The 24,546-nt window shown below is 38.0% G+C and overlaps 2 protein-coding genes across 3 annotated transcripts in view; both read left to right on the top strand.

The window, feature by feature from the left end:
• The window catches only part of LOC6048541 (methylthioribose-1-phosphate isomerase), a 168,926-nt gene extending 160,488 nt beyond the window's left edge, over nt 1–8,438 (top strand). For both annotated transcript variants that reach the window (XM_038253649.1, XM_038253638.1), the window contains one exon: nt 8,292–8,438. In XM_038253649.1, the coding sequence (XP_038109577.1) occupies nt 8,292–8,410 (119 nt within the window). In that variant the 3' untranslated portion in view covers nt 8,411–8,438. The remainder of the gene's footprint in view (nt 1–8,291) is intronic.
• A 197-nt stretch (nt 8,439–8,635) lies between these two features.
• LOC6048537 overlaps nt 8,636–24,546 on the top strand; it is a 145,785-nt gene continuing 129,874 nt past the window's right edge. The window contains exon 1 of the mRNA XM_038253619.1: nt 8,636–8,693. The gene's annotated coding sequence lies outside the window, so the exon portion shown is untranslated. The remainder of the gene's footprint in view (nt 8,694–24,546) is intronic.

The raw sequence follows: 24,546 nt of genomic DNA, 5'->3' as shown, positions 1-24,546 counted from the left end.
TTGGTCGCAAAAATTTTTCAACTCTATTTTTCGATGTAAAATTGAATTTGCAATCAAAAAGTACTTTAGTGAAATTCTGAATTTTTTTGGAAAAATCAGTATTGATTAAAAAATTCATAACTCGGTCAATGATTTTTTGCACAACCTGGAAATTTCTGAAAAGTTGGCATTTTATGTCCTCTAAAACATATAAAAAAATAAAAAAAATTAAAAATAGTGTTTTTTTGCAAATCAAGTTTTAGTCTAATCTAATCTAATCAGACCCTAGCGCAGCCAATCTTTCGAAGGGATCCTGGAGAGTGCCTTAGGTTAGATGACGCCTAGCAATCTTCTTGTCATTTATTAACATTTGTAGTGCACCATTGCATCGGAATACATGGAAACATCACAAGCGTTAAAGCGGCCAGGCCTACTGCGTAAAGCCGTATCGCAGAGATGACTCGTAATTGGGTTGAGTTTGAGCACTGAGTGTTCGAACAACAACACAATTCTGAATCGACAGGGGAGGAAGAAGCGTGGGGACACACCACCATACGCTCCGAGATTTTTTTTTGGTTGTATTCGTTGGGAGCACCATGCTAAGAAGGTTTGGTACTCCGGGACCCTCGGGGATGGGTCATTGTATTTCCACGAATGCCCTGGACACTATTTGCCGTGGTTATAGCGCCACAACTCGCTCTCTTTTTTTTTTTTGCAAATCAAGTTTTAGTGTTAAAAAGTTAAATAAAAAAATCACCAATTTTATTTTTTTTTTTTATCGTGTATTATTTTTTTCCAGTGTAGTCCGTATCCACCTGCAACTTTGTCGAAGACACCAAATCGATCAAAAAATTCCTTCAAAAGATACAGATTTTTGAATTTTCATACATCATTTTTGTATGGACAGCTGCCAAATTTGTATGGAAAATGATATGGACAAACTAATGATTCTTGGTAGAATGGTCGCCGCCGCAATTGAAGCATTTCGCTTCGATGTTCTCGTCGATTATTTCGCAAGCTTGAGTTTTGTGCTCACCTCCGCAGGTTGCACAACGACTCTTGATGAAACAGTTCCTTCCACCATGTCCAAACTGCAAACAGTTCGAAACTTGGCCCAGAGATAGTTGACAGTCATATGAAGCAAAAAACACCTTTATCTCGAAATGCATATTTTTTAAAGTGCTGAAATTGTATTGATTTTATGGATTTTCTTTGAAAAAATCGGAAATAACATTTTAAAATGGCTGTATCTCCAGAACTACATCAGCAAACCTTCTGAAACTTGGCCCAGAGATGCTTGACAGTCATATGAAGCAAAAAACATCATTATCTCGAAATGCATATTCTTTAAAATGCTGAAATTAAATTGATTTCATGGATTTTCTTTGAAAAAATCGGAAATAACATTTTAAAATGGCTCTATCTCGAGAACTACATCAGCAAACCTTCTGGCCCAGAGATAGTTGACAGTCATATGAAGCAAAAAACACCTTTATCTCGAAATGCATATTCTTTAAAGTGCTGAAATTGTATTGATTTTATGGATTTTCTTTGAAAAAATCGGAAATAACATTTTAAAATGGCTCTATCTCAAGAACTACATCAGCAAACCTTCTGAAACTTGTCCCAGAGATACTTGACAGTCTTATGAAGCAAAAAACATCATTATCTCGAAATGCATATTCTTTAAAGTGCTGAAATTAAATTGATTTCATGGATTTTCTTTGAAAAAATCGGAAATAACATTTTAAAATGGCTGTATCTCGAGAACTACATCAGCAAACCTTCTGAAACTTGGCCCAGAGATACTTGACAGTCATATGAAGCAAAAAACATCATTATCTCGAAATGCATATTCTTTAAAATGCTGAAATTAAATTGATTTCATGGATTTTCTTTGAAAAAATCGGAAATAACATTTTAAAATGGCTCTATCTCGAGAACTACATCAGCAAACCTTCTGAAACTTGGCCCAGAGATACTAGTCATATGAAGCAAAAAACACCTTTATCTCGAAATGCATATTCTTTAAAGTGCTGAAATTGTATTGATTTTATGGATTTTCTTTGAAAAAATCGGAAATAACATTTTAAAATGGCTCTATCTCAAGAACTACATCAGCAAACCTTCTGAAACTTGGCCCAGAGATACTTGACAGTCTTATGAAGCAAAAAACATCATTATCTCGAAATGCATATTCTTTAAAGTGCTGAAATTAAATTGATTTCATGGATTTTCTTTGAAAAAATCGGAAATAACATTTTAAAATGGCTGTATCTCGAGAACTACATCAGCAAACCTTCTGAAACTTGGCCCAGAGATACTTGACAGTCATATGAAGCAAAAAACATCATTATCTCGAAATGCATATTCTTTAAAATGCTGAAATTAAATTGATTTCATGAATTTTCTTTTAAAAAATCGGAAATAACATTTTAAAATGGCTGTATCTCGAGAACTACATCAGCAAACCTTCTGGCCCAGAGATACTTGACAGTCATATGAAGCAAAAAACACCTTTATCTCGAAATGCTTATTCTTTGAAGTGCTGAAATTGTATTGATTGTTTTGGTTTTCTAATTAAAAATCGGATGTAACATCATAAAAGGGCTGTATCTCGAAAACTACATCAGCGAATGTTTTTATTTTTTGCACAGAGATGCGCTATGGTGTAAGGAATCGATAGACCCCAAAATCTCGGAGTGCATATTTTTTTTCATAAAAACGGTATTTTGAGCACCGTGGTTCGAACACTGCACAGTGGGAAAAAAGGATCCAAAAAATTACCACAACATGTTTTCGCGCAAACCATCGATTGCTATACACCAAAAGCTTCGTTTTTGCACCAGGAACAATAATCCGATGAAAATTCGCACTGCACGGACCGGTGGCCGGAGTACAGGCCACCGGAAGATCCAGATTTTTGGAAAAAGTGTCAGATTCATCCAATTGTGAACTGATAAGCTTTCTTCTACCATGAATAGTCATGAAAAACAATCCTAGAATAATATTAAATACCATAGGACCCATCGGAACCGGTTCCACCGATCTCCGGTGGCCACATCCGGAGCCGCATTAGGAAACAGCGTAAACTAGTCATGCGACGTATCAAACTTCTTGATTTTGGATGGAGAGTATTCTTAAAATGTATTTTTGCCTCCGGTGACCGGTTCCCAGGTTCTCCTGTGGCCACATCCGAAGATCATATTTAGCAAATTCTTGAAACCACTCTTACGACAAATCAAACTTCATGTTTCCAAAAGAGGAGTGTATAACTCATGTCCCCATCAAAAATCAAGAAGTTTGATACGTCGCATGACTGGTTAACACTGTTTCCTAATGCAGTTCCGGATGTGGCCACCGGAGATCGGTGGAACCGGTTCCGAAGGGTCCTATGGTATTTAATATTATTCTAGGATTGTTTTTCATGACTATTCATGGTAGAAGAAAGCTTATCAGTTCACATTTGATAAATCTGCAACTTTTCCAAAATCTGATCTTCCGGTGGCCTGTACTCCGGCCACCGGTCCGTGCAGTTTTTCATCGGATTATTGTTCCTGGTGCAAAAACGAAGCTTTTGGTGTATAGTAATCGATGGTTTGCTCTAAAACATGTTGCGGTAATTTTTTGGGCCCTTTTTTCCCACTGTGTCACGTCACGGTGCACTGGACGATAACGTTCCTAAGACACGATGATGTTGAAAATTGCCCGAACTGCTCAGCTCAGACGGCGTTGTCGATCCTTTCTCGAGATGAACCAGGTACAGTTGATCACGATTCTTGATGTCCTTGTTGTGTCTCGTCATCTTGAAGACTTCGATCACGTTCAACTTAAGAGTTTTTAGTTGGTTTTTAGCTCTTCCTTCAGCACACTCACATCCATGTCATACAGGCCACGGAGGACCTGTTTCAATCTTTGTGTTGTTCAGGAAATCCCGAACGTAGTTGTAGTCCTTTCTGGTAGGTAGCAGAATTTTGAGTCCATCAGCACACAAGCAGAGACGCATCGAGCTCTACAGGCTCAATAAAAACTCTTTACCTGCTCTGTATGGTAGAACAGAGCTAAGCTCTGTATGCAGCGAACAGAGCCAGCTCTGTATGGGGAAAAATAATATTGAATTGCATATATCTCAAAAACGATAAGTTTTAGAAAGTTGACATGTTCTAGAAAGTTGCTGGTACCGAAAGGTTCTATATTATTGTCTCAGACGTCATTACAATTTGATTGATTTTAGTTGTGCAAAACAAGTAAAAACTATTTATTTTCTAAGATACAAGGTATAGAATATTTTTGTTTTCGACAAAGTTGCTTAACTACCAAAAATGAACAACTCTCTCGAAGAAACCAAAGCTTTATCTTCAATAGATACCGAAATAAAAAATAAAAACTATTTTTATAATAAATACTGCTTGCGACAAACACAAAGCGACCGCGTCGTAGGCACAGGTAATATGAAGCATGTTTGGTAGAGATCGTCTGAAGTGAAAACTAGTATAGCAGAGTGTCCATAGAGAGTTTTTATGTTAAATTCTCTCGTCTGGATGGTTGAAAGAAATTCCAGATACACTCATCCCTCATATTCGGAACAGTTTACAGATCGGCCAATGTTCAAAAAATCATAGCAAATCGAAAGTTGAACATAATAATTTGCTTTTACCTCCATTTGAAAGCTTTTCATGAGATCTTTCAAATGCTGTATCGAACAACTGCAAATTTTAACTTTTATATCAAGTTTTTGAAGAAAACTTTGACCCTTGAAATCCACAAATTCGAACACTTTTTCCTTACGGATGTAAACAAACTTTGGTTCTCTCCCGGAGTACATATTTTTTACTAAATAATGACTTTAAACACTGAAACCAATGAAATTCAAGCTTAGTTATGATTTATGAATGGTCTGATAGCTTTTTTGTGAAAATATCCGTTAAATTCAGGTGTTTCACAATTGTGGGAGGCACGATAACATTCCACAATTATGGAACAGGCAATTCGGAGGCAGTGTTTTGCTGCTTTGAATAAAATAGTCTTGACATGAAGTTTTGTGTTCTAAAAGCACTACATTTACTAGTGAAATAGCAAGATAATGTCCAAATAAAGGTCCTAAAAATAGTAGGGTCACCAGAAAAGATGCATTTGGCATGTTATTGACAAATTATCACAAAACTGTTCCGAATTTGTGGGTGTTCCGAATATGTGGGATGACTGTACAATTATACAAATTTATAAAATTATATTCTTTTTATTGTACCGGTAAGTCATTAGTATTGGAAACAATAAAAATATTTTACAGCTACTTTTTATGTTTGTCTTGACAAAACAAATGTTCAACAAATTAAGATAAGAACTATTTTAAATTTGCAAGTTAAAAATAAAAACTAAAGCTTCTTACAATTATTTAAATTTTATAAAAGAAAATCAATTAACATCTCAACAGAAAAAATGTTATATTTTTCTTATTTTTTTAAGCAAGATAACCATTAGAAAGTTTCAATTAAAAAGCAAACCTCATTTTTCTTTATTTCACAAGCAAGGAAATCAGTGAAGAGTTTTTAGCTCTAAATACTCTCTATGGAAATTGGCCATTTATTACCTGTATTCTATTTTTTTAAAATTTCTGGCAGAGGAAACAGTGAAGAGTTTTAGCTCTAAATGCTCTCTATGGAAATTTGCCATTTTATTACCTGTATTCTAAAATTTTTTTATTTTTCAAGCAGAGGAAAACAGTGGAGAGTTTTTAGCTCTAAATGCTCTCTATGGAAAATGGTAATTTGATTCATATTTCTGTTTTCCTTGCTTGACAATAAATTAAAGGAAATGTTTTTTTTTAATTAAATTTCGATTGCTTTATAAAAATTGTAATAAAATGGTAATTTTCTAAAGAGAGTATTTAGAGCTAAAAACTCTTCACTGTTTCCCTCTGCTAGAAAAATTAAAAAAAAAATTAGAATACAGGTTATTAATGGCAAATTTCCATAGAGAGCATTTAGAGCTAAATACTCTTCACTGTTTTCCTCTGCTTGAAAAATAAAAAATAATTAGAATACAGGTAATAAAATGGTAAATTTCCATAGAGAGCATTGAGAGCTAAAAACATTTCACTGTTTTCCTCTACTAGAAAAATTAAAAAATATTTAAAATACAGGTAATAAAATGGCAATTGCCATAGAGAGCATTTAGAGCTAAAAACTCTTCACTGTTTTCCTCTGCTTGAAAAATAAAAAATATTTAGAATACAGGTAATAAAATGGCAAATTTCCATAGAGAGCATTTAGAGTTAAAAACTCTTCACTGTTTTCCTCTGCTTGAAAAAATAAAAAAAAAATTAGAATACAGGTAATAAAATGGCAAATTTTCATAGAGAGAATTTAGAGCTAAAAACACTTCACTGTTTTCCTCTGCTTGAAAAATAAAAAAATATTTAGAATACAGGTAATAAAATGGCAAATTTTCATAGAGAGCATTTAGAGCTAAAAACTCTTCACTGTTTTCCTCTGCTTGAAAAATAAAAAAATATTTAGAATACAGGTAATAAAATGGCAAATTTCCATAGAGAGAGTTTAGAGCTAAAAACTCTTCACTGTTTTCCTCTGCTTGAAAAATAAAAAAATATTTAGAATACAGGTAATAAAATGGCAAATTTTCATAGAGAGCATTTAGAGCTAAAAACTCCTCACTGTTTTCCTCTGCTTGAAAAATTTAAAAATATTTAGAATACAGGTAATAAAATGGCAAATTTCCATAGAGAGCATTTAGAGCTAAAAACTCTTCACTGTTTTCCTCTGCTTGAAAAATAAAAAATATTTAGAATACAGATAATAAAATGGCAAATTTCCATAGAGAGCATTTAGAGCTAAAAACTCTTCACTGTTTCCTCTGCCAGAAAAATTTTTAAAAAAAATTAGAATACAGGTAATACAATGGCCAATTTCCATAGAGAGTATTTAGAGCTAAAAAACTCTTCACTGATTTCCTTGCTTGTGAAATAAAGAAAAATGAGGTTTGCTTTTTAATTGAAACTTTCTAATGGTTATCTTGCTTAAAAAATAAGAAAAATATAACTTTTTCTGTTGAGATGTTAATTGATTTTCTTTTTATAAAATTTAAATAATTGTAAGAAGCTTTAGTTTTTATTTTTTAACTTGCAAATTTAAAATAGTTCTTATCTTAATTTGTTGAACATTTGTTTTGTCAAGACAAACATAAAAAGTAGCTGTAAAATATTTTTATTGTTTCCAATACTAATGACTTACCGGTACAATAAAAAGAATATAATTTTATAAATTTGTATAATTGTATCTGGAATTTCTTTCAACCATCCAGACGAGAGAATTTAACATAAAAACTCTCTATGGACACTCTGCTATACTAGTTTTCACTTCAGACGATCTCTACCAAACATGCTTCATATTACCTGTGCCTACGACGCGGTCGCTTTGTGTTTGTCGCAAGCAGTATTTATTATAAAAATAGTTTTTATTTTTTATTTCGGTATCTATTGAAGATAAAGCTTTGGTTTCTTCGAGAGAGTTGTTCATTTTTGGTAGTTAAGCAACTTTGTCGAAAACAAAAATATTCTATACCTTGTATCTTAGAAAATAAATAGTTTTTACTTGTTTTGCACAACTAAAATCAATCAAATTGTAATGACGTCTGAGACAATAATATAGAACCTTTCGGTACCAGCAACTTTCTAGAACATGTCAACTTTCTAAAACTTATCGTTTTTGAGATATATGCAATTCAATATTATTTTTCCCCATACAGAGCTGGCTCTGTTCGCTGCATACAGAGCTTAGCTCTGTTCTACCATACAGAGCAGGTAAAGAGTTTTTATTGAGCCTGTAGAGCTCGATGCGTCTCTGCACACAAGCGAATGGAAGCTCGTAAAGCACCAGATTTGATAAACCCGGTCAGCCACTTTCGCACCGAATCCGATGACGATGTTTTCACAAAAATGGGTGGCAACTTTTCCCGTCGTTAAAATTCTTCCTTCTCGCTTACGTCCACAGGGAGGGTAGCGAACTGGTCTCCAGACGAATTTTGAGCGCCCTTGCTCAAACTGCCTGGCTTTGCAGGTAGCGCTTCGGCATTCTTCAGCTTTTTCAAATCTGCCGATCCTGCTGGTGAGGACCGCCTCTTTTTCTTGCCGTGAGGCATTGTTTGTACTTTTTAGCACTTTTTTGGTGTGTGAGGGACGCACGTCTGACTCGCTTCTCTGCTAATCGCAGACTGAAAATGAACTCTGTTGTTTTTTTTTCTACTAACATACTTTCTTATGACTTACCAAATAAATGTTTTTTGTTTCGTTTCAGGCATTAGATGTTGGAATCCAGCATTCGATGTGACGCCAGCCAATCTGATCACAGGAATAATTACTGAAAAAGGCGTATTTGCACCCAATGATATCAGAAAATTACTTGAGCTACAATAAAATGAGTGATTGAATGTATAATGTACAAGTCTTGTTTATTAAATGTTATTTTCTTTGCAATTGTATCTTCTGATAATAAAAAAAAACACGCATTTTTTTCCTCTGATAAATGAAGCACCGATTTTTTACTTATGACTAGTGAGCGCTTATCTGCTACCAGTAATTCAGTAGTATCACTTTTATTACATTTTTTCTAATTGTTTTTCTGCAGTCCGGTATCCGGAACATCCGGGGATGTCATATATGAACAGGATTGTCGAAGACACTAGAAATGAGTTGTAAAGTGAGTATCACAGCAAAAATTCGGTGGTAAAATCGCATGCAAAAGCATGCGCATAACCTTCGTCAAAAAAGATACTTAATATTACACGCTGCATGTACATTTTTTGTAAACACAACAAAAAAGATGCAACCGACGGGACTGAAACCCAGCACCTACAGTAAAGCTAAGAACAAGATTGTCCGTCAGGCCTGAACGCAAACGCAAAATTTTGCGCCTTTCATCATAGCCTGCCAGTTATCGACCATTGAACAAAGCAACCCCTGCAGATTGTTCGACTGACAGTTGATGGAAAAATCGAACTGGCAAAGCGTTCTGCGTTCACCACTGCGTCGAACGGACAATCTTGTTCTTAGCTTAAGGACTGGCGCCTTAGCCGTGTATGTGAGCTTCACATTTCAATCAAGTAGGTTTCCCATACTGACGGGCCACAGAATTTCATAAAATAATGCAAAATTTATTTTAACACTCAGGCCTTTAACACGCAGCTGGATTACTACTTTATTTGCTGTGCAGATATGGTCCGATTTTAAATGTTAAAACATGAACCATTCGTAAATTTTTCCGATCTTTACGAAAAACATATTTTCAGAATTTTTGAATCAAGGCTAACATTTAAAACTCGATTTAATCCCATCTGGGGTGAGATAGAGCCTTTCTTACAAAAGGAAGATAACGGCAGTTGCATTTTTTTCAAAGAAATAGCAAAATAAAGAATGGTCCATTCATTAATCAATTCAAAACTCAACATGATTTTTTTCATAAACTGAAAAGCGTTGGTTTTTGCCTCATTTGCCATGGCCGGGTATAAGCTGTGCTCGCACACAAGCATTTTCAATTTTTTAAATCAGAACAAATTATTTGTGAGGCAGAGAATTAGCCGGAATTAGCTCACAATTTGCGAAGTTCGTAATGTTTTTTGCATATCGCTAAATTGTTCGTATTCTCTGAGTGTTTTTTGCACTTTTCAAAATATCAAGAATTACCGAGAAAACAAAATAATTCCGTCTTGCTCCAGAGCGTTAAAGTGGTTACAAAATAACTGGCAGAAAGTGTTTCCACACCCGAGAATTTGCCGTGTTGTAAATGATGTAACGGTAAAGCCGCATAAATGTTTTTGAAAGCTATGAAACGCCTACTGAAATTCACTAAACAGACATTTAGGCGTGAAAAAAATTGTGAGCTTTCAATAAGCAAGCCAGAAATTATGTAGTATGCATTTAGGGGTTTTTGGGATTGGGAAGCATACTGCGACTGAGCGCTCGGTGAGACTTCACTACGACAAAAGCAAACGTACCGAATGAACCACCTTGACTCATACGCTGGGTTCATTTCCGTCGAGCCGATACGATGAACCAAAATACAGAATGAGCAAAACAAAAAAGAAAGGCAAAAGAATGAGCATGGGGCTTCAGAACGGATAGCTGCTTGCGTCTAGTTTGCGTTCACTGAAGCTTAGCATAGATAATCATGATAGGCGATGTGTGATGAACGAGCAATCGATAAAGCAACTTGCACTAAAAGGGGGTAATCTAGTATCAAAACTCTATACGCGCCAGCATCACGCGCCAGCATTGCTCGCGTCTGCATGTGAAGCTCAACTTGACAACTTGTCGACGAAGCGACGAAAATCGATCGTCCATGATTTTTTGCAGATTTTTCGAATGAATATTTCTCGAGAAATGATTTGGGAACGAAGCTTGATTTGGCGTCGGAGCCAAAAGCAAACCCTAAGAAAGGCAAAAATGGAAATTTTCTAAAATCTGAACGGTAAATCCGAATGAGGACAAATTTGTATCAGAACCTCGATTGTGGTCGAGATTATGATATGGAGAAAAAAAAAATTAGATAAAATGCCAAAGGAATAGTTTTGGCCTTTGGTGAAAATTGACTTTTACCTTTTTTAGGGTTTTTTTCTCTCTCACAGTGAATTAGTGCTCAAGCTGTAAATCAAGAACCACATTACCGACATGGATGAAAATTTGGGAGGATGTAGAGCTCGAAAAATGCAATTTTTTGGATAAATAAACGATTTCATTACTTCAATTTTCGACCGAATTTTCATTCGAAAACCGCCTGATTTGGTGAAAACACACTCCGAGTCCCCATAAAAAATGGATAAATTCAAATTTGGTATGGAACTGGTTCAGGTTCAGCACATCCCCTTTCAAATGCGCCCAAGAGAGCTTAAATCCATAATGTGGGCTCTGAGAAACCCCCTACCACAAAATTGAGCACTTTTTTACCACACACGGACGTCACGCGTGCTCTACGGTAAAATGAGCGCCAAAATTCAGATATTGGAGATAGATCAATTCTGTCATTGTCAAACGATCGGGCGTCGAAAATCGATCGTCCATGATTTTTGAAGATTTTTCGAATGAATATTTCTCGAGAAATGATTTGGGAACGAAGCTTGATTTGGCGTCGGAGCCAAAAGCAAACCCTATAGCTTTCTTTAGTAAGAAAGGCAAAAATTGAAATTTTCTAAAATCTGAACGGTAAATCCGAATGAGGACAAATTTGTACCAGAACCTCGATTGTGGTCTAGATTATGATATGGAGAAAAAAATTAGACAAAATGCCAAAGGAATAGTTTTGGCATTTGGTGAAAATTGACTTTTACCTTTTTTAGGGTTTTTTCTCCCTCACAGTGAATTAGTCCTCAAGCTGTAAATCAAGAACCATATTACCGACATGGATGAAAATTTGGGAGGATGTAGGGCTCGAAAAATGCAATTTTTTGGATAAATAAACGATTTCATTACTTCAATTTTCGACCGAATTTTCATTTGAAAACCGAATTTTCATTTGGTGAAAACACACTCCGAGTCCCTATAAAAAATGGATATATTCAAATTTGGTATGGAACTGGTTCAGGTTCAGCACATCCCCTTTCAAATGCGCCCAAGATAGCTTAAATCCATAATGTGGGCTCTGAGAAACCCCCTACCACAAAATTGAGCACTTTTTACCACACACGGACGTCACGCGTGCTCTACGGTAAAATGAGCGCCAAAATTCAGATATTGGAGATAGATCAATTCTGTCATTGTCAAACGATCGGGCGTCGAAAATCGATCGTCCATGATTTTTTGCAGATTTTTCGAATGAATATTTCTCGAGAAATGATTTGGGAACGAAGCTTGATTTGGCGTCGGAGCCAAAAGCAAACCCTATACCTTTCTTTAGTAAGAAAGGTAAAAATGGAAATTTTCTAAAATATGAACGGTAAATCCGAATGAGGACAAATTTGTATCAGAACCTCGATTGTGGTCTAGATTATGATATGGAGAAAAAAATTAGACAAAATGCCAAAGGAATAGTTTTGGCATTTGGTGAAAATTGACTTTTACCTTTTTTAGGGTTTTTTCTCCCTCACAGTGAATTAGTCCTCAAGCTGTAAATCAAGAACCACATTACCGACATGGATGAAAATTTGGGAGGATGTAGGGCTCGAAAAATGCAATTTTTTGGATAAATAAACGATTTCATTACTTCAATTTTCGACCGAATTTTCATTTGAAGACCGAATTTTCATTTGGTGAAAACACACTCCGAGTCCCTATAAAAAATGGATAAATTCAAATTTGGTATGGAACTGGTTCAGGTTCAGCACACCCCCTTTCAAATGCGCCCAAGAGAGCTTAAATCCATAATGTGGGCTCTGAGAAACCCCCTACCACAAAATTGAGCACTTTTTTACCACACACGGACGTCACGCGTGCTCTACGGTAAAATGAGCGCCAAAATTCAGATATTGGAGATAGATCAATTCTGTCATTGCGTCGCCATCGTGCTAACTTGTCGTACGTGCATTTTGGGCCAAATTGAGTTAAGAACGCCATTTTGTGCAGCTCACAATGCCTCACCTTTTGACCTTCACAGATCCCCAAAATTCGATTTCAATCCTGAGATATTCAACAAAAACCGAAAAAACTCCGTGCATTTTTGTCACTTTATATATGAAAGTAGTTTCAATCTTGTCGTGCTATCTTGTCACTCCATGAAAATTGATGTAAGTGCGACAAAAGGCCAAAGGGATTTCAGGCCAGGAAAGTCAGGATGCGTTTGTCGCACGTACAAGCTAGACTACCGTAAACATTTGTAATTATAACTCGGGACTCCAGCAACCAACTTCAACCAAACTTTGAGACAATGCACAGAATGGTGAGCCAAACAAAACTTGTTTGTTATTGTTTACATTGCGTGCTCTCCTTTTTGAATATTCAAGGTCAAACATTAAAACGCGTTTTTCTCGGAACGTCAAAATGGCGGGTGCGACAAGATAGCACGACGACGTCGATTGTCAAACGATCGGGCGTCGAAAATCGATCGTCCATGATTTTTCGCAGATTTTTCGAATGAATATTTGTCGAGAAATGATTTGGGAACGAAGCTTGATTTGGCGTCGGAACCAAAAGCAAACCTAATACCTTTCTTTAGTAAGAAAGGCAAAAAGGGCATTATTTTTAATGTTAGTTGCTGAGATATCGACATAAGAAAATTGTGGGTTTTTTGGGTAATGCTTAAGAAAAAAACCTTCAATTTTCCTGTTTCTTTTAGTTTAAGCCGCTGTATCTCAGCAACCAGAGATTCAATTTTTAATGTCTCTTAGACAATTTTATAGCAAATTTTTAAAATATTTTCCGAAATGGTCATTCATGCACGGTCATTATTTTTAAAAATCGAAAAACTGCAAATATTTCGCTTAAATCTAACTTTCGCTTGGCTATATCTTGAAAACGGAGCCCTTTATAAAAAAATCTGCAGAGTACTTTTCGATTGTAAATTCAATTTTACATAAAACAAAATTAAGTCAAATTTGGTTTTGTATAAAATCTTCGATTTTTTTTCAAAAATCGCTATTTTTTCAAAAAATCATTACTCGGCGGCAGATTTTTTTACCATACTTCTCTATGGCTCAAAAGGTGCGGATCATTATCATTTAAAATATATCAAAAAACCTCGAAAATCCAAAAATATGTATTTTGGGAAATTAAGTTTTTGTGAAAATAAGTTAATAAAAAAATCCTCAAAATTTTTTCCCGTGCACCAATTTTTTTCTCAATAGTCCTCACAAATACCTACAACTTTGCCGAAAACTTCAAATTGATCAGAAAACTCACTCAAATGATACAGCTGTTTGAATATTTAAGTACCATTTTTGTATGGACAGCAGCCAAAATTGTATGGAGACTTGTATGGGTGAACCAATGACGCAAAATAGCTTATTTGGTCATAGGGAAGGCCCCCACAAAGTTTGAGTCAAATAAAAAAAATCCAAATAGAGTAGTGCGGTGCCTGTGTGGACGCTCAGTCCTGTTTTTTCGTGCTATTTTCCGTCTCTTTTGTGTCGCTGTTCGAGTGCATGGGGTGATTGGTCATTATAATTAAATAATGGCATCAGTAGTGCGGTGCCTGTGTGGACGCTCAGTCCTGTTTTTTCGTGTTATTTTCCGTCTCTTTTATGTCGCTGTTCGAGTGCATGGGGTGATTGGTCATTATAATTAAATAATGGCATCAGTAGTGCGGTGCCTGTGTGGACGCTCAGTCCTGTTTTTCGTGTTATTTTCCGTCTCTTTTATGTCGCTGTTCGAGTGCATGGGATTGGTCATTATAATTAAATAATGGCATCAGTAGTGCGGTGCCTGTGTGGACGCTCAGTCCTGTTTTTTCGTGTTATTTTCCGTCTCTTTTGTGTCGCTGTTCGAGTGCATGGGGTGTTTGGTCATTATAATTAAATAATGGCATCAGTAGTGCGGTGCCTGTGTGGACGCGCAGTCCTGTTTTTTCGTGTTATTTTCCATCTCTTTTGTGTCGCTATTTGTGTACATGGGGTGATTGGATTTCTTCTGATTCGTGTTGTTTTCATCTCTTTTGTGTCGCTGTTTGTGTGCATGGGGTGATTGGTATTCTTCTTCTTCTTTTTCTTTATTTTTAGTTCGCGCGTTCGTTGGCCAATGAGTTTATTTTTGTTCTCTTTACATAGTTTTCGATAGAAACGATCCGAATTCTTTTTTTTTCGAGACAAGCAAGTCGTATTGCTGGATTAAGTCCTTTCTATATCATCGATGATCGGAAGGCACGCCGACGAATATGTTTTAAAGCTTATGGTATAAAATCATTTTAATGAATAAAGCCCTTCTTACATCACCGTTGATCGGAAGGCACGCCGACGAAGAATTTCTGGAGGATCGCGGTCGAATTAATACTATATTTAAAATTCTAGATAGCTATCTTTCGGATTCGATTGTGAGTAGCGGGACTTCGCGGTTACTATGCAACGTATTTTTGGAGTCTTTTTATATTTTAAATTTATAAGTCCTTCTTTATCATCGTTGATAGGAAGGCACGTCGCCGGTTAAGTTCGTTTAAGTTATTGTTTTAATTTCATTACAATCGGTTACGTGGTGTCCAGTTTTCTTTTCGTTTATATTCGTTGATCGTAATAATTTATTCCAACTGGCAGCTTTAGTATTAACTCATCTACTATTTTTGACATTTGCTCGCGTTATCTTAATTGTACCAATAGTAAAAATATACTGATAAGTCCAGCCCATAGCACTACCGCTCGGTTGGCACGCGTTCGATTAAAACAAACTTTTTAAATAATCAATTATTTATCTTTCCGCAGCCGGCTGCCTAAGATTTAAAATTTCAACCGATAAACAAAATGCTCATGGTCACATCACTGCCACTCGTGAATCCTGACCTCATACCCATCTACTAATCCCCTCAAAACTCATGTGATACTTTGTCGGAGAAGCAGTCGATTGGGCGGTCTCTATCACTCAAGTATCGGACTAACATTCCCATCCACTTCCCCGTGACCCTACCACTGGTCGTGGCCGGCGCCGGTATTGATCAGCATGATAGGGGCCTTTGAGAAGTTACGAAGCGAGGAAAGATAGCACCCACTCATCTTCCACGGCTCGTGGATGTAACTTCTGGAGGTCCTGGTCAATAACGGAGTAGCAACTGCGGGTGGGCACCTATGCTTATGCTTATGCTTATGCTAATAAAAAAAATCCAAATAAAATCCATTTCCGGTTTTGGTAGAGAATTTAAGAATTTAAGAATTTAAGAATTTAAGAATTTAAGAATTTAAGAATTTAAGAATTTAAGAATTTAAGAATTTAAGAATTTAAGAATTTAAGAATTTAAGAATTTAAGAATTTAAGAATTTAAGAATTTAAGAATTTAAGAATTTAAGAATTTAAGAATTTAAGAATTTAAGAATTTAAGAATTTAAGAATTTAAGAATTTAAGAATTTAAGAATTTAAGAATTTAAGAATTTAAGAATTTAAGAATTTAGAATTTAAGAATTTAAGAATTTAAGAATTTAAGAATTTAAGAATTTAAGAATTTAAGAATTTAAGAATTTAAGAATTTAAGAATTTAAGAATTTAAGAATTTAAGAATTTAAGAATTTAAGAATTTAAGAATTTAAGAATTTAAGAATTTAAGAATTTAAGAATTTAAATTTAAGAATTTAAGAATTTAAGAATTTAAGAATTTAAGAATTTAAGAATTTAAGAATTTAAGAATTTAAGAATTTAAGAATTTAAGAATTTAAGAATTTAAGAATTTAAGAATTTAAGAATTTAAATTTAAGAATTTAAGAATTTAAGAATTTAAGAATTTAAGAATTTAAGAATTTAAGAATTTAAGAATTTAAGAATTTAAGAATTTAAGAATTTAAGAATTTAAGAATTTAAGAATTTAAGAATTTAAGAATTTAAGAATTTAAGAATTTAAGAATTTAAGAATTTAAGAATTTAAGAATTTAAGAATTTAAGAATTTAAGAATTTAAGAATTTAAGAATTTAAGAATTTAAGAATTTAAGAATTTAAGAATTTAAGAATTTAAGAATTTAAGAATTTAAGAATTTAAGAATTTAAGAATTTAAGAATTTAAGAATTTGAGAATTTAAGAATTTAAGAATTTAAGAATTTAAGAATTTAAGAATTTAAAAATTTAAGAATTTAAGAATTGAAGAATTTAAGAATTTAAGAATTTAAGAATTTAAGAATTTAAGAATTTAAGAATTTAAGAATTTAAAAATTTCAAATGATCTGTTTTCCTTGATAATTAGTGACGGCTTCACCTGAATTGCTTACTACATTACCATATTAGTCCTGCATTTTTTACCAATGAATCAAGATTTTGCATTGTGTCCAATGTCCATACAAAAATGTTTTCAAAATACAAATTCAAAAGACGCTTACTGAAAAGTGTTCTGATCAATACGATGTCTTTGACAAAGTTATGCAGTCCAGCCTCGATTATCCGAAGGTTTCTATGGGACTTTGGGGTTCTATGTGGACTTCCGATAATCGTATCAAATTTTTGTTTTGTTTTTTTTTTTTGTATTTTGTTACTTTGAACAAATTCAAGTTCTGCAACTCCATTTTATTAAAATTCAAATGGTTGATTGTCATCCAAGTACATTTTCCTTATGAACGCCATGGACCATTTCCGAGATGTCCTTCCAAAATGAAGAATTTCGATACCAATATTGACAGGTTTTGCCCTGATCAGATATTGGCCACTTCGGTTGTTCCGGAGTGGCCAGTGGCCACCAAATTATTTCGGTGGACCCTTTTTGAGATGCCCTTCCAATATGAAGAATTTTGATACCAACATTGACTAGTTTTCTTGTGATCAGATATTGGCCACATCGGTGGTTCCCCGGAGGACATTTAGAACCGGTTCCGGAGTGGCCAGTGGCCACCAAATTATTTTGGTGGACCATTTCTGAGATGTCCTTCCAAAATGAAGAATTTCGATACCAACATTGACTGGTTTTGCTTTGATCAGATATTGGCCACTTCGGTGGTTCCCCGGAGGACATTCAGAACCGGTTCCGGAGTGGCCAGTGGCCACCAAATTATTTCGGTGGACCCTTTTTGAGATGCCCTTACAATATGAAGAATTTTGATACCAACATTGACTAGTTTTCTTCTGATCAGATATTGGCCACATCGGTGGTTCCCCGGAGGACATTTAGAACCGGTTCCGGAGTGGCCAGTGGCCACCAAATTATTTTGGTGGACCATTTCTGAGATGTCCTTCCAAAATGAAGAATTTCGATACCAATATTGACTGGTTTTGCTTTGATCAGATATTTGCCACTTCGGTGGTGCCCCGGAGGACATTCAGAACCGGTTCCGGAGTGGCCATTGGCCACCAAATTATTTCGGTGGACCCTTTTTGAGATGCCCTTCCAATATGAAGAATTTTGATACCAACATTGACTAGTTTTCTTCTGATCAGATATTGGCCACATCGGTGGTTCCCCGGAGGACATTTAGAACCGGTTCCGGAGTGGCCAGTGGCCACCAAATTATTTTGGTGGACCATTTCTTAGATGTCCTTCCAAAATGAAGAATTTCGATACCAATATTGACTGGTTTTGCTTTGATCAGATATTGGCCACTTCGGTGGTTCCCCGGAGGACATTCAGAACCGGTTCCGGAGTGTCCAGTGGCCACCAAATTATTTCGGTGGACCCTTTCTGAGATGCCCTGCCAATATGAAGAATTTTGATACCAACATTGACTAGTTTTCTTCTGATCAGATATTGGCCACTTCGGTGGTTCCCCGGAGGACATTTAGAACCGGTTCCGGAGTGGCCAGTGGCCACCAAATTATTTCGGTGGACCCATTCTGAGATGCCCTTCCAATATGAAGAATGTTGATACCAACATTGACTCATTTTCTGCTGATCAGATATTGGCCACTTCGGTGGTTCCCCGGAGGACATTTAGAACCGGTTCCGGAGTGGCCAGTGGCCACCAAATTATTTTGGTGGACCATTTCTTAGATGTCCTTCCAAAATGAAGAATTTCGATACCAATATTGACTGGTTTTGCTTTGATCAGATATTGGCCACTTCGGTGGTTCCCCGGAGGACATTCAGAACCGGTTCCGGAGTGTCCAGTGGCCACCAAATTATTTCGGTGGACCCTTTCTGAGATGCCCTGCCAATATGAAGAATTTTGATACCAACATTGACTAGTTTTCTTCTGATCAGATATTGGCCATTTCGGTGGTTCCCCGGAGGACATTTACAACGGGTTCCGGAGTGGCCACCAAATTATTTCGGTGGACCCTTTTTGAGATGCCCTTCCAATATGAAGAATTTTGATACCAACATTGACTAGTTTTCTTCTGATCAGATATTGGCCACATCGGTGGTTCCCCGGAGGACATTTAGAACCGGTTCCGGAGTGGCCAGTGGCCACCAAATTATTTTGGTGGACCATTTCTGAGATGTCCTTCCAAAATGAAGAATTTCGATACCAATATTGACTGGTTTTGCTTTGATCAGATATTGGCCACTTCGGTGGTTCCCCGGAGGACATTCAGAACCGGTTCCGGAGTGGCCAGTGGCCACCAAATTATTTCGGTGGACCCTTTCTGAGATGCCCTGCCAATATGAAGAATTTTGATACCAACATTGACTAGTTTTCTTCTGATCAGATATTGGCCACTTCGGTGGTTCCCCGGAGGACATTTAGAACCGGTTCCGGAGTGGCCAGTGGCCACCAAATTATTTCGGTGGACCCATTCTGAGATGCCCTTCCAATATGAAGAATTTTGATACCAACATTGACTCGTTTTCTTCTGATCAGATATTGGCCACTTCGGTGGTTCCCCGGAGGACATTTAGAACCGGTTCCGGAGTGGCCACCAAATTATTTTGGTGGACCATTTTTGAAATGTCCTTCCAAAATGAAGAGTTTCGATACCAATATTGACTGGTTTTGCTTTTATCAGATTTTGGCCACTTCGGTGGTTTCCCGGAGGACATTCAGAACCGGTTCCGGAGTGGCCAGTGGCCACCAAATTATTTCGGTGGACCCTTTCTGAGATGCCCTGCCAATATGAAGAATTTTGATTTTTTTATTTTTGATTTTTTATTCACAATTTAAAATTCATTTCGAACCATTTTGTAATTTTTTAAGTACAGTACATTTAACTTTATTTATTGCATTAAACAATTCTACTGCCCATTTTATTTGTAATTTGAATAGCGAAAAGCTGAACAAAACATCAGAATCAATTTAAATCGCTTGATTTGCAAGCGACTGACCTCGGTTTGCACAGGTCGGTCGCGCGACCAATTTGACAGTTGCTTGTTCGTCGCTTGTAGCGCAGCGAAAAATCGCTTCTACTTTGAATAGGTGAGCGATTTCTGCCGTCCGCAAATGAGTCGCGCGTAGTCGCTTCGCCTGTCAAATTAATCGCGTCGCTTGTAACGTCGCTTGCAGCGTCCACTCTGTAAGGGCCCTAAGGAGGAGATCAACGACGGCAATGGCCAGGAAGTAGAGAAACTGCTCAGCAACAACAAGTTCAGCCCGCTAGCGGAGAAGAGCAACAACAACAATGCGAACCCAGCAGCAGTAAAATCCACCCCCGTGGTACCAGCACCCGGAAAGTCGGCCGGGGAGAAGAAGCAGCCGCCGCTGGTGGTGAAAGACACGAGCTTCGCCAGCCTTGCGAAGGTGATATCGTCATGTGATGTCCAACCGGAACACAAACTGACGCGGTACGGCACCAAAATTACGTGCTTCTCGAGCGACGACTTTGACACGGTGCAAGCCCACCTGATGAAGAACAAGGTGCAGTTCTACACGCACGGAAAGCGCAGTGCGAGACCGCACCGAGTAGTGTTGCGAGGTCTCACGAACGTGGAACCAGATTACATCAAGGAGCTGCTCAAGACGGAACATCAACTGGACGTCTTGGCAGTACACGCCATCAAGCGGAAGCAACAACTTCCCGCCATCGATGAGACGCCTTTCATCGTGCTCTTCCCCAAGGGACACACCAGTCTCAAGGAGTTGAGTATGAAGGTAAAGAAAGTGGGACCAGTCGAACCGCCCAAGCCAAGAAGTGTGTCAACTGCTCTGGATCTCACGAGGGTCTGGACCGCAGCTGTCCCAAACGTGCGCAGTTCATCCAGTTGAGGCAGCAGGCGACCAAGCCGAAGCCGCCAGCATGGAAGAAGGACAAACAGACTCCGGCTGGAGCCGCGTTCACCGCGGCGGATTTTCCTCCGCTACCTGGAGTGGTGCCGTCCGTCGGGACGGAAGAAAAGCATCCTCGTCCCGCAGGAAGAAGTCCAGATAATACTGGCGCCGGTGCCGGTGCAACCCCGAAGGAGGATCAAGGCGAACCGAAGCTGTACAGCGAGTCGGAGCTGTGGTACATTTACCGAGAGTACAGAGTTCGCTTGAGGCAGTGCAAGACACCCGAGGAACAGATTGATGTGAGCACTACTGCTCAGTTGGCACGCATGGCACGAGAAAATGATCATTTAAGACGTTTTTTTTTTATTTATTTATTTTTATTTTTTGTACTTCTGATCCTTGGTCCTAACCTGGTCACAGCACCTAAAAGGACCTAATAAAAATAAGCTATGAAAAAAAGGCCCACTCTTTCAATCTGTCCATTTTGGTAAGCGAGTCTACCTCTCTCGCTCTCGGGGCAACACAAAGTTGAGTGCGCACAACAATCGATAATGAAATGGAATTGACGTAACACTTTATAACGTGGCCCTCTTAAAACTTGTGGTTTCGTTAAAGAATGCACAGGTATCGTTCTTTTTGCGAAAAAACTCCGCCTTCCGAGTCTGAGTTGAAAAAGAATCGCGCGATTGAAAAGTTCTTTTTTTGGTTTGCTTCGTTCCGGGCGCGTTATTGTGGTGAAGTGGGACGATTGCGGAAAGAGGAAGAGTTCCGAATGTTCGAGAGGTTTCATCGGTGTGTGTGTGCGCCGCAGAGGCACACAAAGTAGAGCGAAAAAAGAATCGCCGTCAGTTGAAAAAGAATCGCGCGATTGAAAAGTTCTTTTTTTTTGGTTTGCTTTGTTTCGGGCGCGTTTTTGGGGGGAATTGGGACGACTGCGGAAAGAGGAAGAGTTCCGAATGTTCGAGAGGTTTCATCGGTGTGTGTGTGCGCCGCAGAGGCACACAAAGTGGAGCGAAAAAAGAATCGCCGTCAGTTGAAAAAGAATCGCGCGATTGAAAAGTTCTTTTTTTGGTTTGCTTCGTTCCGGGCGCGTTATTGTGGTGAAGTGGGACGACTGCGGAAAGAGGAAGAGTTCCGAATGTTCGAGAGGTTTCATCGGTGTGTGTGTGCGCCGCAGAGGCACACAAAGTAGAGCGAAAAAAGAATCGCCGTCAGTTGAAAAAGAATCGCGCGATTGAAAAGTTCTTTTTTTTTGGTTTGCTTTGTTTCGGGCGCGTTTTTGGGGGGAATTGGGACGACTGCGGAAAGAGGAAGAGTTCCGAATATTCGAGAGGTTTCATCGGTGTGTTTGTGCGCCGCAAAGGCACACAAAGTGGAGCGAAAAAAGAATCGCCGTCAGTTGAAAAAGAATCGCGCGATTGAAAAGTTCTTTTTTTTTGTTTGCTTTGTTTCGGGCGCGTTTTTTGGGGGAATTGGGACGACTGCGGAAAGAGGAAGAGTTCCGAATGCTCGAGAGGTTTCGTCGGTGTGTGTGTGTGCGCCGCAGAGACACACAAAGTGGAGCGAAAAAAGAATCGCCGTCAGTTGAAAAAGAATCGCGCGATTGAAAAGTTCTTTTTTTGGTTTGCTTCGTTCCGGGCGCGTTATTGTGGTGAAGTGGGACGATTGCGGAAAGAGGAAGAGTTCCGAATGTTCGAGAGGTTTCATCGGTGTGTGTGTGTGCGCCGCAGAGGCACACAAAGTAGAGCGAAAAAAGAATCGCCGTCAGTTGAAAAAGAATCGCGCGATTGAAAAGTTCTTTTTTTGGTTTGCTTTGTTTCGGGCGCGTTTTTGGGGGAATTGGGACGACTGCGGAAAGAGGAAGAGTTCCGAATGTTCGAGAGGTTTCATCGGTGTGTGTGTGCGCCGCAGAGGCACACAAAATGGAGCGAAAACAGAATCGTCGTCAGTTGAAAAAGAATCGCGCGATTAAAATGTTCTTTTTTTGGTTTGCTTTTTTTTTCGCGCTGACATATAGGATAGACCATTAGCGCGCGTTTTCGCATTTTTTTTATTATTCGATTGTGAGTAGCGAGACCTCGCGGTTACTTTGCAACGTGTAAGTCCTTCTTTTATCATCGTTGATTGGAAGGCAAGCCGCTGGTTTAGTTCGTTTAAGTTATTGTTTTAATTTCATTAGAATCGGTTACGTAGTGTCCTGTTTTCTTTTTGTTGATAATCGTGGATCGTAATAATTTATTCCAACTGGCAGTTCTAGTATTAACTCATCAAACTATCGATTTTATGAAGAGTAAACCGTTTTTTATTTACTATTTTTGAAATTTGCACGCGTTATCTAAATTGTACAATTAGTAAAAATAGACTGATAAGTCCAGCCCACAGCACTACTGCTCAGTTGGCACGCATTCGATTAAAAAACTTTTGCCAACCTCCCGTGGTCGAGTGGTTACGGGATCCGCCTAACAAGCGGAAGGTCAGAGGTTCAATCCTCGGGTGGCAGCTTTGGAGCTTTGGTCATCCCGCAAAATCAGTACAGGTTTTTCTTTCCCTGCTGTCTGCGCTTTGGAGAAACCTCGAGTTAGTCAAAAATGGACTACTCGGCGAAGAGCTCCAATGCCAACTGACGACAGTCGGGTCAATACGAGAGAGCCGAAAAAAACTGATGACAAAGGGAGAGATCTAAAAATAGCCAACAGGGACCGCTCCAGTCCCCGTCCGTCCTCATCATTTGAAAGTTGGCTATCAACAGCCTGCGAGCCACAACAGTTCTTCAAAAGTTGCTCATTTCTCCTTCGCTAGGTCAACTACAACTACTTAGCTTCGACTGATTTGTGCACTTTGGAAGATAGTTGACTGGTCAACAAGCCGAAGATGCGCAACAGAAACGAAGAGTGTTCGGACTCAAAAAACACGAGAGGAGAATTCTTCCTTTCGCACAACCACGCTTCAACGCACTGCGTTCAGGCGCACTCTACCAGTGTATATGTGCATTGGAAAAAAAGACTGTAAACAGATAGCTTGATTCTTCTCAATATGATTCGAGCAAAATTGCAGCCTTAAGAGTATAACAGGGAATCACAAAAGATAGTCGCTAGGACGGTCGAGGTGAACTAACCCCAATATCTGCCCACAAGGCGGACAAAAAAAAACTTTCTAACTAATCAATAATTTATCTTTCCGCAGCCGGCTGCCTAAGATTTAAATTTTTCAACCGATAAACAAAATGCTCATGGTCACATCACTGCCACTCGTGAATCCTGACCTCATACCCATCTACTAACCCCCTCAAAACTCATGTGATACTTTGTCGAAGAAGCAGTCGATTGGGCGGTTTCTATCACTCAAGTATCGGACTAACATTCCCCTCCACTTCCCTGTGACTCTACCACTGGTCGTGGCCGGCGCCGGTATTGATCAGCATGATAGGAGCCTTTGAGAAGTTGCGAAGCGAGGAAAGATAGCACCCACTCATCTTCCACGGCTCGTGGATGTAACATCTGGAGGTCCTGGTCAATAACGGAGTAGCAACTGCGGGTGAGCACCTATGCTTATGCTTATGCTTAAAAACTCCGCCTTCCGAGTCTCCTAAGTGTGAAGTGTGAACCTATAGTTATAATAAGAATTTTTTGCGTCCGCCTCGGATAACCGATAAAAACATATGCATCGCAAGTTTAACAAAATGATGTTGCACTTTGCGACTTTGCGACTTCGGTTGACTTTCCAGAAAAAGTGCAAATAACTTGAAAAAAAACTAAAGGGCGCATCAAAATTGAGCCAAGAAATTGGTTACACTTGGTGAAAGCCCTATTTTGGTCAAAAATATTGTTAACTTGAATATTTTTCCTTATAAAAATAAATAAATTAGAGCAAACA

The sequence above is a fragment of the Culex quinquefasciatus genome, chromosome 1, assembly GCF_015732765.1.
Source record: "Culex quinquefasciatus strain JHB chromosome 1, VPISU_Cqui_1.0_pri_paternal, whole genome shotgun sequence".
NCBI classification, from domain to species: domain Eukaryota; kingdom Metazoa; phylum Arthropoda; class Insecta; order Diptera; family Culicidae; genus Culex; species Culex quinquefasciatus.
This window is presented reverse-complemented; position numbering and strand designations above follow the sequence as displayed.